Below are 15,812 nucleotides of genomic sequence, written 5' to 3'. Positions count from 1 at the left end.
AGACCTCATTACGGAGACTTGGAAACTCTACTTGAGGAAAGCACTGTAGACATCCTGGACAGTTTTAACGTAAAAAGATTTGGCATTAACACTGGGGTTTCCTTGCAGGTCAAACAGGTAGTTATATCTACACATGCGCAGAGGCACTTTTGAACTGAAACGGCAAACGGTCTCGAAAACAGCTCAGAAACAGATGTAAGACTGATGGTGTTCTCAAAATCGTTATAAAACTACCCTTGAAATTATTTCAAGGCCACAATGAATTCTTCAGCTCTCTCGTTTTCTTTAATGTCAGTAAGCTTAGGGAACTGGACATTCTTTGTCAGAATGTGTCCATTCTATAACGCGATTGAATTTTTGAATGCCTCCCCATCAATTTAGAAAGAAGTTACCTTACAATCTCTTACTTCTCGTAGGTAGTATGCGGTCAAGTCCTCTTAAAATGCGAAGTCTGCAATCCGTTGTGGATGCTCAAATTTTCGTTCCTGCACTACTTTTCCCTCCATAAATTCGAAAATAGTGAGTTTGAAATCGGAAAATGGACTTTGCGGTAGTATATTAAGCCTCCAAATTCTTCCGTTAAGTTCCATTGAATGCAGTTGCTACTCACAATGGAATAATGTGTGCGACTTCAGAAACTGTATTATTTGTACCACCAGTTTCTGCAGAAAAATGAATCCTGTCTGTCAATCGTTGTAATTTTTTGCTCTTTTATTGTCAACCAGATCTTTAAATTCTTCCTGCATGGTACTGTAATGTTGTTTAATATCAAATATGCAGTGCCTGTCGCTTATGCGAATTGACAATTCTCCTCCCCTTCTTCTCTCATTCCCATTGATTTTAAAGGATTGCGACGACAGATAGCTAGACCGCCTGTTTTTGTGCAAACAGTCACTGGACCTGTGAGTGTCCTTCATACCACGAACAAATAGCGAATGTTAAACAGCGCTAGCACCGTGATTCTGCCGCAATCAGTGTTCAGTGCTGACCGAAATGCGGCGCACCACAGCTAAATCAAATGTCGCGCTGTTCAAAATCTGTGTCAATTCCTAAGGGACCAAACTGCTGAGGTCATCGGTCCCTCGACTTCCACACTATTCAAACTAACTTAATCTAACTAATGATAACAACTACACAAACACCCATGCCAGAGGGTGGACTCGAACCTCCGGCGGAAGGGGCCGCGCAATCCGTTACACGGCGCCTCTAACCCCGCGGCCACTCCGCGCAGCTCGCGCTGTTCCGAGTACTTCCGAGAAGGACCGAGCAAGGCCGAGTGACAGCCCGGGCCTTGGCCTGTACGCGGCCCGCACACGTTGAACGCGTGAATTTTGGCACGCCGTGGCTAGGTGGTCCAATCGGACCTGATCGACCGTCGTGTCATCCTCCGCCAATGGCGTCACTGGATGCGCTGTGAAGGGGCAGGTGGTCATCACATTGCTCTGCCAGTCGTTGTCGGGTTTCCTGATCTTGACACCGCTTATAATCGATCGAGTAGCTCCTCACTTGGTTTCACGAGACTGAGTGCAACCTATACCAGTTCTCCTAATAATAAAAAATTCCTGGCCTTACCAAGAATCGAATACGGGCTCTCTGCATGGCAGGCAGATTCGGTGACCACTCTGCACCAGATGCGGACAGGTTTTAAAACGGAGCGCAAATTACTTGGAATACACCCATACAGTGATTGATAATAATGGCACTTAGTGACTTCCATCAAACTTAATTTCAAATGTTTTCTAATTTTTATCACTTTGGTGCTTAATGCCAGATATTTAACACATTATATCATTTGCAACGTAATCAGATGTCTGGAGCTGTTTTATACGAGGATGAGTCAAATGAAAACCTTAAATATTATTTATTATGCAGAAATGGTACAAAGCTGTATCACTTTTCGACACAATCTCCCCCACACTCAATGCAAGTCCTCCAGCGCTTACAAAGTGCATAAATTCCTTTAGAAAAAAATTCTTTTGGTAGTCCGCGCAACTACTTATGCACCGCGTGGCGTGCCTCTTCATCAGAACGGAATTTCTTTCCTCCCATTGAGTGTTTGAGTGGTCCAAACATATGGAAATCACTTGGAGCAAGGTCTGGTGAGTATGGTGGATGAGGAAGAGACTCAAAATGCAGGTCTGTGACTGTTGCAACCTTTGTACGGGCAGTGTTGGGCCTTGCATTGTCACGTTGCAAAAGGACACCTGCTGACAGCAATCCACGTCGCTTTGATTTGATTGCAGGCCGCATATGATTTTTTTAGGAGATCTGTGTATGATGCACTGGTGATAGTGGTCCCTCTAGGCACGTAATGCCCCAAAATGACGCCTTTTTCGTCCCAAAAGAGAGTCAGCATTACCTTCCCTGCTGATGAGAGTCAGCATAACCTTCCCTGCTGATGGTTCTGTTCGAAACTTCTTTGGTTTTGGTGTGAGGAATGGCGCCATTCCTTGCTCGGTCTCTTCGTTTCCGGTTGGTGGAAGTGAACCCAGGTTTTGTCCCCAGTAACGATTCTTGCAAAGAAGCCATCACCTTCTCGTTCAAAGCGCCGAAGAAGTTCTTCACAAGCATCAACACATCGTTCTCTCATTTCAGGAGTCAGCTGCCGTGGCACCCGTCTTGCAGACATTTTGTGAAACTGGAGCACGTCATGCACAATGTGGTGTTCTGACCCATCTGTAAACATGCTGCAGTGTCATTCAGTGTTACTTGGCGGTTTTCCTTCACTATGGCTTCAACTGCTGCAATGTTCTGTGGAGTCACAACTCGTTGTGCCTGACCTGGACGAGGAGCATCTTCCACTGAAGTCACACCATTTGCGAACTTCCTACTCCATTCGTAGACTTGCTGCTGTGACAAACATGCATCACCGTACTGATCCTTCATTCGTCGATGAATTTCAATAGCTTTCACACCTTCACTACGCAAAAACCGGTGCAAGTCGCAAGTAGGGCGGCCATCTTTATACTGATACTGCGACGGTATGTGTGCATATGCACTACGCTGCCACCTACAGGCCATTCTGCACGCTGTTTGTATCACGCTTACCAATTTACAGGATAACGGCGCGAAATTTCAATTTTTTATTACAAATTTAAGGTTTTCATTTGACTGACCCTCCTACATGGAAGTTGGATTCTTCAAAAAACAGGGGTGCCGGGTTTAGTACTTACCATATAACCTGTCGAAATCTGTAAATACAATTATCGTTGGTTTTGAACGGATCACTGAATTGTTTTTCTAAGGTGGAATAGCTGTAACTTGGGTGAACATAGTATTAGGTGAGCAGTGTTAAAGTTTAGAGTAAACGGTAGAGGGCATGCAGACGGCACGGACCTGGTAGGTGCCGGGGTGTGTGCCCAGCTGCACGGTCTGCAGGGTGGCGTAGGTGCCGTCGCCGGACAGCGCGCCGCCCCCGCCGCCGCCCCCGTCTGTCGGCGACAGCGGCGCCGTCTTCAGCTGCAGCAGCTCCGTCGTCTCTGCCACCTGCAACAACATCAGAACTACTCAGGCCAAACTAGCTGCAGAAGTGGCCCACGCCGATGAGGCAAAACATTGCGACCATGTACTTACACTACTGGCCATTAAAATTGCTACACCACGAAGATGACGTGCTACAGACGCGAAATTTAACCGTCAGGAAGAAGATGCTGTGATATGCAAATGATTAGCTTTCCAGAGCATTCACACAAGGGTGGCGACGGTGGCGACACATACAACGTGCTGACATGAGGAAAGTCTCCAACCGATTTCTCATACACGAACAGCAGTTTACCGGCGTTGCCTGGTGAAACGTTGTTGTGATGCCTCGTGTAAGGAGGAGAAATGCGTACCATCACGTTTCCGACTTTGATAAAGGCGGATTGTAGCCTATCGCGATTGCGGTTTATCGTATCACGACATTGCTGCTCGCCTTGGTCGAGATCCAATGACTGTTAGCAGAATATGGAATCTGTGGGTTCAGGAGGGTAATACGGAACGCCGTGCTAGATCCCAACGGCCTCGCATCACTAGCAGTCGAGATGACAGGCATCTTATCCGCTTGGCTGTAACGGATCGTGCAGCCACGTCTCGATCCCTGAGTCAACAGATGGGGACGTTTTGCAAGACGACAACCATCTGCACGAACAGTTCGACGACGTTTGCAGCAGCATAGACTATCAGCTCGGAGACCATGGCTGCGGTTATCAATGACGCTGCATCACAGACAGGAGCGCCTGCGATGGTGTAGTCAACGACGAATCTGGGTGCACGAATGGCAAAACGTCATTTTTTCGGGTGAATCCAGTTTCTGTTTACAGCATCGTGATGGTCGGATCCGTGTTTGGCGACATCGCGGTGAATGCACATTGGAAGCGTGTATTCGTCATCGCCATACTGGCGTATCACCCGGAGTGATGGTATGGGGTGCCATTGGTTACACGTCTCGGTCACCTCTTGTTCACATTGACGGCACTTTGAACAGTGTACGTTACATTTCAGTTGTGTTACGACCCGTGGCTCTACCCTCCATTCGATCCCTGCGAAACCCTACATTTGAGCAGGATAATGCACGACCGCATGTTGCAGGGCCTGTACGGGCCTTTCTGGACACAGAAAATGTTCGGGTGCTGCTCTGGCCAGATCTCTTACCAATTGAAAACGTCTGGTCAATGGTGGCCGAGCAACTGGCTCGTCACAATACGCCAGTCACTACTCTTGATGAACTGTGGTATCGTGTTGAAGCTGCATGGGCAGCTGTACCTGTGCACGCCGTCCAAGCTCTGTTTGACTCAATGCCCAGGCGTATCAAGGCCGTTATTACGGCTAGAGGTGGTTGTTCTGGGTACTGATTTCTCTGTGTCTATTCACCAAAATTGCGTGAAAATGTAATCAAATGTCAGTTCTAGTATAATATATTTGTGCAATGAATACCCGTTTATCATCTGCATTTCTTCTTGGTGTAGCAATTTTAATGGCCAGTAGTGTACTTAATATCGTGTGGCTCGACGTTTCGGTCGTAATCCAGAAGCCATTCTGCTTGGAATTGTATCGGAATATTCCCAGTAGATCTCCGCAGGTATAATGTGTCTAATATCTACTCACTGCTCATGAGATTCTCGAAAATTGCGGAGAAGTAGTTCGAAGGCGCGGAGTTGGAGCCCGATAACATCTCAGATGCGTTCCCTAGAGTACAGATAAGGCAGATTTGAATTTGACGGCAAGACATCAACGTCAGTTCACGATCATGCTCCTAAAACCGCTTAAGCTTAATTGTGAACTTTTGACAGAGACAGTTATTCTGCTTGAAGAGTTCATCGATACCAAGGAAGACATCATGCACGAAGAGATGTATGTGATTCTTAATAACGTTCACATAGTCCACAGCTGTCATGCTGCGTTCGATTCCATAGAAGACCAGGTGAATGTCCCACATAGCTTTATACTGTCCCCGTCGGAAGCCCGTGGGACGGTACACGTTTCGAGAAGCATATCCGGGCAAGGCCACCGACGTGGTGTAACAAGAAACGTGCGTCATCCGGCCAGGCGACTCTTTCATACTGATCCACGCTCCACTCTCGATGATCCCGTGCCCACTGCAATCACGATCCACGATGGCTTCGGGTCAACATGAGAACACGCATGCGTCGTCTGCCGTGGAGCTCCATGTTCAAGAATGTGCGCTGATCGTTGCTCTCCCATACATCTTTCGTGAGATCTGCCTCAGAGAGCCGTCTGTCCTAAATTACACAGCTGGCAAATCTTATGTTCTGCACATTCTATGATGAGGCGTGTAAGTGCAGCACCTCGTCGCCCAGTCGTCGTTTCACCGTCCTTCAACCATGTTCCACAGATGTTCACGACAGAAGCAAGCGAACAGCCTGCCAGTTACGCTGTTTCTGAGATGCTCGTTCCCAGGAACGGCGCCATAACAAACTGCCCTTTGTCAAAGCCGCTTTTGTCAATGCATTCCCCCATTTTCGGCTTGTATCACCACTATAACGATTCTTCTTTTGTATCTGCTCCGCTTGTACTGTATACTTTTCTTACCGCGTGATGTGCCTGCAGTGATGTGCCTCATCAGTGCACAATCTCTTTTAAATTAGTTGCCTTCTGATGCTTAAGTTTCAAAGTTGCAAATGGTGTTAGAACACAGCCACCACAGCATTCCTCTCTGTGCGGCGATTATGAATCACTTTGAATTATCTACTCCTAAAAACATAGGAAATTCAAAGTGGATACACATCTACGGAGTCACTGACTGTGTCAAAAATCTGTTTGTAATTTTAATTACCCTGACTCAAACTCTTCCATCGGATTGCCACAAATTACAGTGTGATTTTTCTCTCCATATGGTTCAAATGGCTCTGAGAACTATGGGACTTAACGTCTATGGTCATCAGTCCCCTAGAACTTAGAACTACTTAAACCTAACTAACCTAAGGACATCACACACATCCATGCCCGAGGCAGGATTCGAACCTGCGACCGTAGCAGTCTCTCTATATGAATCATTTTCAATCATCCTTAGTCCAGTGGGGTCGCAATTTACACCACCTCAAGTTTCGGCTATCGTTGACGTGCTCGACCATTGTATCCCAACTTTATTAACTCCCTACGAACTGTCAGTGTGCTCGCCGGACAGCTGATAGCACTTTGGAACTCGCGACTGATTACTTCCACTGATTTCACGCGATTTTTTTACAACTACCCTCTGTAATGTTCAAACATCCCTATCCATCAGAACACGAGGACTGCATGGTCTTGGTTTAATTGTGGATCTTCCTTTGTGTTTCCATTTCACAACCACCAACAAGCAACTTGGGCAGCTCTAGAGGCGCTCAAATGTCCCTGATGGATTGGTTACTCAGATGACATCCAATGACTATTCCATGTTCCAAGTCATTGAGCTCTTCTGAGTGAGCCATTATGCTGTTACTGTTTCTCTACTAACATAAAATACTGCCTGCTTACTTTTATGTCGGTTGATCCGTCTTTCATAATATCTAGTAATCTACTCCGCGTTAATAGGGGTATTCGGATACTCTTGATCATATAGTATGCGAGGAGTTGGATTAACACCCTCAGTAGACTTCATGGTACCAGCTTGTTTCTTGGCGGTAATACGAGGCGTGTTTTTTAAGTAAGTACCGTTTTGAAATTAAAAAAAGACGTGCTAAGATATCTCAATAATTTTATTTTTACATGAAATCCTGTACCTTAATCTACGCACTGACGCCATTACAGTCTGATTCTTCCTTGTTTACGTTGTGTGCAGAGTGCTTAAGATGCCTCCGATAATCGTGAGTCCCGCCGACTGTGAAGTACGGGCTGTTATAAGATTTCTTATTGCTAAAGGCCTAAAAGCGATCGATATTCATCGTGAGATCTGTGCAGTTTACTGAGAAAACATTATGAGTGATGGAATGGTAAGAAAGTGGGTGAGGGCATTTAAAGATGTCCGCACAAATGTGCATGATGAACAACGGAGTGGGGCGTCCTTCGGTCGTTAATGAAAGTTTGGTGCAGGAAGTGGACAATAAGGTGAGAGAAAACAGACGCTTTCCGATTTCCTCCTTGCGGGATGACTTTCCTATTGTTTTTCGTAGTGTTTTGTATGGCGTTGTGACCGAGCACTTGAATTACCGAAAATTGTGCGCACTTTGAGTACCGAAAATATTGACGGATGTGCACAAAACCAAACGTTTAGACAGTGCATTGACTTTCCTTGAGCGGTACCACAATGACGGAGATGATTTCTTAAGCCAAATTGTCACGGGAGATGAAACATGGGTGGCCTACGTCACACCAGAATCAAAGCAACAGTCCATGGAAGTTGAGCAAGGTCGTCGTTTTGCTGCAAGACAATGCCCGTCCCGTCCGCACGTGGCGAATCAGACCAAAGATCTCATCACATCTTTTCGATGGGTAACTCTAGATCATCCTCCGTACAGCCCAAATGTTGCACCCAGTGACTACCATCTGTTCCTACACTTGAAGAAACACCTGGGCGGTCAGCGTCTTCAAGACGATGACGAAGTCAAAACAGTGGTTAACAAGTCAGGCGGCAGACTTCTATGAGTAGGGTATTCAAAAACTGGTACAACGTTATGACAAGTGTCTCAATATTGACCGAAATTATGTAGAAAAGTCGATTAAGGTACATGCTTTCATGTAAAACTAAAATTATTGAGATATGTTAACAATCTTCTTTTTAATTTCAAAACGGTACTTACTTAAAAAACACGCCTCGTAATCACAACTTAACGGTACTTACTTAAAAAACACGCCTCATAATCACAACTTAACCATTTCCCATTGTAAATCTTGTTTGAAGTGGCTCGGAGTTATTTACTACAATCTGTTCTTCTCCTGCGAGATATGCCTTGCCCAAAGACTGCCAGAACAGTAGCCGTACCTGGTGGTCTTCGTAGGTGATCTGGTGGTGCGGCTGGTGTATATGTTCGAGTGGCGGCGGTGGCGTGATGGAGGTGGCCTGGCCGTGGTAGTCGTCGTGGTGGGCGTAGCGCGTCGCGAGCACCTCGTGCTGGGCCTGCGATTGCGACTGCGTCTGCGACTGCGGCTGGTGCGGCGACGGCGGCGCGAACCGCTGCTGGCCCTGGGCCTGCTGCTGCGGCCGCGCCGAGTAGCGGTGTCCGCCGGCCGCCTCCAGCAGCTGCGGGGGGCTGGCCCCCGCGTCCTCCGCCGCCGACTGGTCCGTGGGCGTCGCCGCCTGCTGCTGGTGCTGGTACGGCGACGACACCGCCACGCTCGCCGGCGAGTACGCCACCTGTGCAGGGGGCTCTGCGTTCGTCACACAGGGAGGCTGGACGAATAGGTCATACACAGAGAGCCGCCAGCTCAGATAGAAATGTGGAGGACTAATTCAAGGAAACAAGCAGACAGTCTTCTTAAGTACGAGGTGGAATCCAATTTTTTCTGGACTGGAGCTGCTTTCTGGAAAATAGGAGAAGTAGATCTTTGCACAGTTACGTGGCGAGAGCTGCATATCTGATGAGTCATTGTGCGGAGTGGCATTCAGCTGGGAGGACGTGTTGCGTGTCCACAGTGGTTTCCGTAATACTCTGTGTTTGGTGTGTGGTGATTTTACGATGGATCCGCGAACAGAACAGCGAGTGTGTATCCAGTTCTGTGAGAATCTCGGTAAAAGTGCTACGGAGACCCTTGCAATGATTCAACAAGTGTTTGGGGGACCCAGAGACAAAGCAACAATCGTCCCAGTGGAAGAGCCCGGGCTCTCCAAGACCCAAAAAAGCGAGACAGGTGAAGAGCAAAGTGAAGAGCATGATCATCGTTTCTTTGATACCAAGGGGATTGTGCACAAAGAATTCGTCCCACCCAACCAAACAGTGAACTCTGCGTACTACTGTCACGTTTTGCGACAGCTCCGTGAAAACGTGCGGTGACGACAACCCGAACTTTGGCGTCGAGGGAACCGGCTGCTGCATCACGACAATGCGCTCTGTCACACGTCATTGTTCACCAGGACCTTCTGGCAAAAAACAACATGGTGGTTGTACCCCACCCACCGTACTCGCCAAATATGGCACATTGTGACTTCGTGCTATTCCCAAAACTGAAACTCAAGTTGAAAGGCCGTCGGTTCGACACTCTAGAGAGGATTCAAGAAGCATCGCTGGCGGTGATAAACACCCTCAAAGAACAGGACTTCCAGGAAATGTTTGACCAGTGGCAAAACGGCTGGGACCGGTGTGTTCGTGCGGATGGGAACTACTTCGAGGGTGATGGTAAAGTTTTCAACAGATGCCAGCATCAGATCCGAAAATTTTGGATAGCACCTCGTATAAGGGGAGATCAATAAGTGTCCATTTGAAGGCCGTACAGCCCAGAAGCAATATGCCAATCAGGCAAAATCGCTCTGACCACTGAAGCAATCATCCCACGACGCAGCGGACTGAAGACATCATCTGGTAAAACGCCGTGTCTTGGTGCGTGAAGACGTTTGTCACAGCCTGCTGCACATCCTCGCCCGACAGGAATTGTCGACCTTTCAATGCCTTTTTTAAGGTGTGATAGTTGCGTGGGGAAGAGATCGACTATAGGGCGGGTGCTCGAGTGCCTCACACTTGAGTTTGCGTGGTGGATGAGGTTGACCTCCCAGACTACCTCTTGTCTTGTGTCGAATCGCGACCAGCACAGAACTTCTCTCACCATTTCACAACGATGATGACAGTCATGCTGCCGCTTACATATTCTTCTTTCTCGGATGGACGTCTACCTGTGTTTGTGCTTTGGGAGTCAAGAAAGAAATAGCAGCACTTTGGTGGTATTTGAAAGCATTTGATAATAACATTGCCATAGATCACGTTTCCTCATTTACCGCAAGCACACTGCAGAGATGTCATACAGATCCTGCGACACAGAAGTATTTACACTTCAAAACAAACAAACAAATTTGACGCGCCGTGAAGGAATTATCCGAATGGGACGGAAGTGTGGCGCTGACCCCACTAAGCCATGGACCCAAGCTATCAACAATGAACTGTGCAAGCTGTTTGTCTCTCCCATACGGTGTGGGATGTGTTTACATGGAATAGAGCGGGTCCTCTGGTCCAACTGAACCGATCATTGACTGGAAATGGATGTTAGGCTAATTGGAAACCGTTTGCAGCCATTCATAGACTTTAAGTTCCCAAACAGCGATGGAATTTTTATGGATGCCAGTACGCCATGTCACCGGCCCACAACTGTTCGCGATTAGTTTGAAGGACATTCCAGGCAGTTCGAGCGAATGATCTGTCCACGTAGATCACGTGACACGAATCCCATCGAACATGTATATGGGACAAATCCGGGAGGTCTTTTCGTGCACAAAATCCTGCACCAGGAGCGCTTTTACAATTACGAACGGCTATTGAGGCAGCACGGCTCAATATCTCAGCAGGGGACCTCAAAGATGCGTCGAGTCCATGCCACACCGAAATGTCGCACTACGCCGAGCAAAAGGAGGTATGACACTGTAATGGGAGGTACCCTATGGCTTTTGTCACCTCAGCGTAAGTTTCAGACTTAATGCCTCACTGTGAACACCAATGCTATAGCTCTTCTCATTGATAAATCAATTATTGTCTCGCTTCTCTCTCTATGATTAATGCCTTCGAGTCTACAAAAGTTCTGTTAAGATATTGTGCCCAATGGTAAGCAACGCAAAGGGTCAAAGAGACACACGCACCTGTTGCGGCGAGTACTGGTGCTGCGGCGAGGAGAAGCGGCTGTGGGCGGCGTAGGCGGCGTGCTGTTGCTGCTGCGGGGGTGGGTGGTGGTCGGGCGACCGCTTGATGGAGGCGGGCGGGCTGTGCGTCGCGGGGCTGCGACCGTTGACGGCCTGCGCCTGGTGCTGCGGGCTGGCGGCGGGTGACGCCTCGTCGGGCACAGGGCCCACCGCGATCAAGCCCGACGTCGTGATAGTGCGCATCACCTGCTGCCGCGGCTGCGGAGGCTGCGGGGACGGCTGTCAGCGCAAACACACACACCTGTCACCACCCACATCTCGGGCTCTGCACAGTGCCGCCATTTCAGACTACAATATGAATGTGTATGTACACTACTAACTGCCAAGGAACGACTGACACTTGCTAAGGGCCTACTGCCAGCTGCTGTGGAACAATCGACAATTGCTGTGGGACACCCGACCAACTATAGTAAAAGGAAATGTAGACGTGTTAACGTTACCGAAGCATGTGCATGAACTCGCTGTATGCATTTCATAGTTCATGTTGTGTAATGTTTATACAGACTGAAGCAACGAATGAAAATTGGTACCAAACCAGGATTCGTACGTGGGTCTCCTGCTCGCTTGGCACATGCGCTAACCGATACACCACCCTTGGTTTTTCACAACTGCATGGACTACCCTAGCACGCTTCCCTCCTCAACCCAAATTCCCTTTCACACCTCAGCCCTCTTGGAATTCCCCCTCAAAGCCATTGTGTCTGGGTGGCATAGCGGTTAGCGCATCTGCCTAGTGAGCAGGAGATCCAGATTCGAATCCCAGCATTGGTAAAAATTTTCATTCGCCGCTTCAGTTTGCGTATATACACTACTGGACATTAAAATTGCTACATCACGAAGATGACGTGCTACAGAGGCGAAATTTAACCGACAGGAAGAAGATGCTGTGATATGCAGATGATTAGCTTTTCAAAGCATTCACACAAGGTTGGCGCCGGTGGCGACACCTACAACGCGCTGACATGAGGAAAGTTTCCAACCGATTTCTCATATACAAGCAGCAGTTGACCGGCGTTGCCTGGTGAAACGTTGTTGTGATGCCTCGTGTAAGGACGAGAAATGCGTACCATCACGTTTCCGACTTTTAAGGAGGTAGGAATGTAGCCTATCGCGATTGCAGTTTATCATATCGCGACATTGCTGCTCGCGTTGGTCGAAACCCAATGACTGTTAGCAGAATATGGAATCGCTGGGTTCAGGAGGGTAATACGGAACGCCGTGCTGAATCCAACGGCCTCGTATCACTAGCTGTCGAGATGACAGGCATCTTATCCGCATGGCTGTAACGGATCGTGCACCCACGTCTCGATCCCTGAGTCAACAGATGGGGACGTTTGCATGTCAACAACCATCTGCACGAACAGTTCGACGACGTTTGCATCAGCATGGACTATCAGCTCCGAGACCGTGGCTGCGGTTACCCTTGACGCGGCATCACAGACAGAAGCGCCTGCGATGGTGTGCTCAACGACGAACCTGGGTGCACGAATGGCAAAACGTCATTTTTTCGGATGAATCCAGGTTCTGTTTACAGCATCATGATGGTCGCATCCGTGTTTGACGACATCGCGGTGAACGCACATTGGAAGCGTGTATTCGTCATCGCCATACTGGCGTATCACCCGGGGTGATGGTATGGGGTGCCATTGGTTACACGTCTCGGTCACCTCTTGTCCGCATTGACGGCACTTTGAACAGTGGACGTTACATTTCAGATGTGTTACGACCCGTGGCTCTACCCTTTATTCGATCCCTGCGTAACCCTACATTTCAGCAGGATAATGCACGACCGCATTTTGCAGGTCCTGTACGGGCCTTTCCGGATACAGAAAATGTTCGACTGAAGCCTTGGCCAGCACATTCTCCAGGTCTCTCACCAATTGAAAACGTCTGGTCAATGGTGGCCGAGCAACTGGCTCGTCACAATACGCCAGTCACTACTCCTGATGAACTGTGGTATCGTGTTGAAGCCACCCAAGCTCTGTTTGACTCAATGCCCAGGCGTATCAAGGCCGTTATTACGGCCAGAGGTGGTCGTTCTGGGTACTGATTTCCCAGGATCTATGCACCCAAATTGCGTGAAAATGTAACCACATGTCAGTTTTCGTATAATATATTTGTCCAATGAAAACCCGTTTATCATCTGCATTTCTTCTTGGTGTAGAAATTTTAATGGCCAGTAGTGTACATTATACATGTCTGAGACTTGAAAAAGTCTCTGGAACCATACAGTTTCATCATGCAGTACGGTGTTTGAGGAAGGTAGTTGTGGAGCCGATTAGTGTGAGATTCCTTTTCGTGCTGAAACATGTCTGCAAGACATATTTGATTGCTAACAATCGTGGACAAACTGTTGGGTTGGTCGAAGATGCTCAGAGTCTCACTGCTGGGGCCATAGTAATGGATACGTCCAAAAGTGTCATCTCGCGATTAAAAAAGGCCGCTGAAAGTAGAAAGACTAGGCGATAGCAGGTTGGTGATTGTAGATGGACCATCACACCGCAAGACGATCGATATGTAGCCACAGTCTCATAGAGGAACCGACAAAGCGCTCCTAGGAAGATCGCTGCAGATGTTACATCCATTACCAGTACACGTGTCTCTGCCTATGAGGTGATTAAATCAGGCGGCCTTATATTTTCGGAGCCTATTAAATACATCGCATTTCAATGGCGCCTTTGTCGAGAAAGTGTTCGCTCGCGTAAGGAACATACTGGTTGGGGTCAATAACAGTGCTTGAGAGTGATGTTCTTCGACGAAACACGCTTCACTGCGGCAAGTCATTCTGACTAGAAATTGGTGTGGAGAGAGAGGGGGAAACACGTTATACAACATTGAATCTTCACGAGCGTCATCGAAACGGCCGAGACGTTATGGTGTGGGCAGGAGCTACGTACAATGGCAAACACCACTGCATAGGTATTGCAGGGAGATTATTCTTGATCATGTCCATCGGTTTAGGGATGTGGTAGGTCCCGACCTTCTGTTTATGCACAACAATGTTTCTCCCACACAGGAGTGAGACGTGTGAAAGCCACAAAGAAAGATATTGAATATACAAATGGCCTGTGTACTCCCCGACCTAAACCCTTGACCATGCTTGGGATGCTCTTGGTAGACGCTTTTCTCAACAAAAATCCCCTCCCCGAACTCTGCAAGAACTGAAAACTGCCTTGAGAGACGAGTGGGAAAATATTCTCCAAGGACCCCTGAACAGATTGCTAGCCAGCATGAATAACAAGTGCAAATTGTGCATTAGTGCCCTAGGAGTGCACTATGGACCTTTATGCTGGGAGTCTGACCTGTATTAAATATGAACGTTTATTATCTCTGTTGTCCTGCATTCCCATGTAGTGACATCTGTACCATTTTTCGTTATAAATATACCACACAACCCCTGTTACATACGTACTACGTTTCACGTCATCCAACATTGGCTGTGATTATTCCTGTCCAACAATGTCTCTGTTCCTTAGAAATTGTCGGACAGTGTAACATGTAACCTCCCCCCCCCCCCCCCCCTTATTTATTCTTGTATCTATTCTGTTAATGACAGTTGGATAGTTCAGTCACCATAGCACCTACCCACGCAACACAAAGGTCCCAGGTTCGAGTCCCAGTCTGGCATTCAGTTTTATCTGCCAGGCGTTTTTAAATCAGCGCACACTCTACTGCAGAGTGAAAATTCATTCTGGGGCTCATGACTTGTTTCGCCTGGTGGTCAGGCAGGTTCAGGACTTGCGAAGCTATTGAGGAGAGCGGGCCTCACCTGTTGGAGCTCCCTCCTCGAGCCTGGTGCAGCTGAGGTGATGACGGACGCCTGCTGCCCAGAGGCGCGCTGCTGCTGTTGCTGCTGCTGCTGATGTTGTTGGTGGTGGTGGGCCGCCTTCTGCTTGGCGTCGCTGCCGCCGGCGCCGTCCATGGCGATGCCTGCGTGCCGATGCTCCTGCAGGACACACCAGATCATAAGCCTCGCCAGGCAACCGCCAAGGCCGTTCAGCGTTCTCTGCTGTCTTGTAGTTCTCTGTCTGAGCGTGTATGAGTATATTAACAGTGACTGGAGAAAAACTGAAACATTCATTCTATGTTCTTAGTACACAGTGTGTGATCAAAAGTATCCGGACACCTATTAGTGGACATTAACGTGAGGTATGCGCGCCCTTCACCCATTCTTTCTCAAGAGCCGAAACCGGAGATGATAGTCATGCAGGATGCTGGTGACTGCAGCGAATTCGACGTTTTAACTCATCCGAAACCTGTTACAATGGGTTCAGGTCTAGACTCTGGACCGGACAGTCTTCTTCAGGACTTAATTTCCACAAATCATTGTCTCAAAAATGCTGACAGGGAGCATTGTCATGCTGACACGAACAATTATCTCTAAAGTGTTCGCCTATCTTAGGCACTACACAATGATGTAAATTGTATTCATATCCTTTCGCATTTACACTCCTGGAAATCGAAATAAGAACACCGTGAATTAATTGTCCCAGGAAGGGGAAACTTTATTGACACATTCCTGGGGTCAGATACATCACATGATCACACTGACAGAACCA

The 15,812-nt window shown here is 47.9% G+C and overlaps 1 protein-coding gene across 1 annotated transcript in view; it reads right to left on the bottom strand.

The window, feature by feature from the left end:
- LOC124775610 (transcription factor GATA-5-like) overlaps positions 1-15,175 on the bottom strand; it is a 102,449-nt gene extending 87,274 nt beyond the window's left edge. Inside the window, exons 1-4 of the mRNA XM_047250440.1 lie at positions 15,140-15,175; positions 11,195-11,473; positions 8,606-8,806; positions 8,399-8,533 (exon numbers count right to left, since the gene is read on the bottom strand). Of these exons, the coding sequence (XP_047106396.1) occupies positions 8,399-8,533; positions 8,606-8,806; positions 11,195-11,473; positions 15,140-15,175 (651 nt within the window). The remainder of the gene's footprint in view (positions 1-8,398; positions 8,534-8,605; positions 8,807-11,194; positions 11,474-15,139) is intronic.
- Between the last annotated feature and the right edge of the window lie 637 nt (positions 15,176-15,812).

This window comes from Schistocerca piceifrons, chromosome 2, assembly GCF_021461385.2.
Source record: "Schistocerca piceifrons isolate TAMUIC-IGC-003096 chromosome 2, iqSchPice1.1, whole genome shotgun sequence".
Taxonomy (NCBI): Eukaryota; Metazoa; Arthropoda; class Insecta; order Orthoptera; family Acrididae; genus Schistocerca; species Schistocerca piceifrons.
The sequence above is the reverse complement of the archived record's forward strand: the minus strand, read 5'-3'. Positions and strand labels throughout refer to the sequence as shown.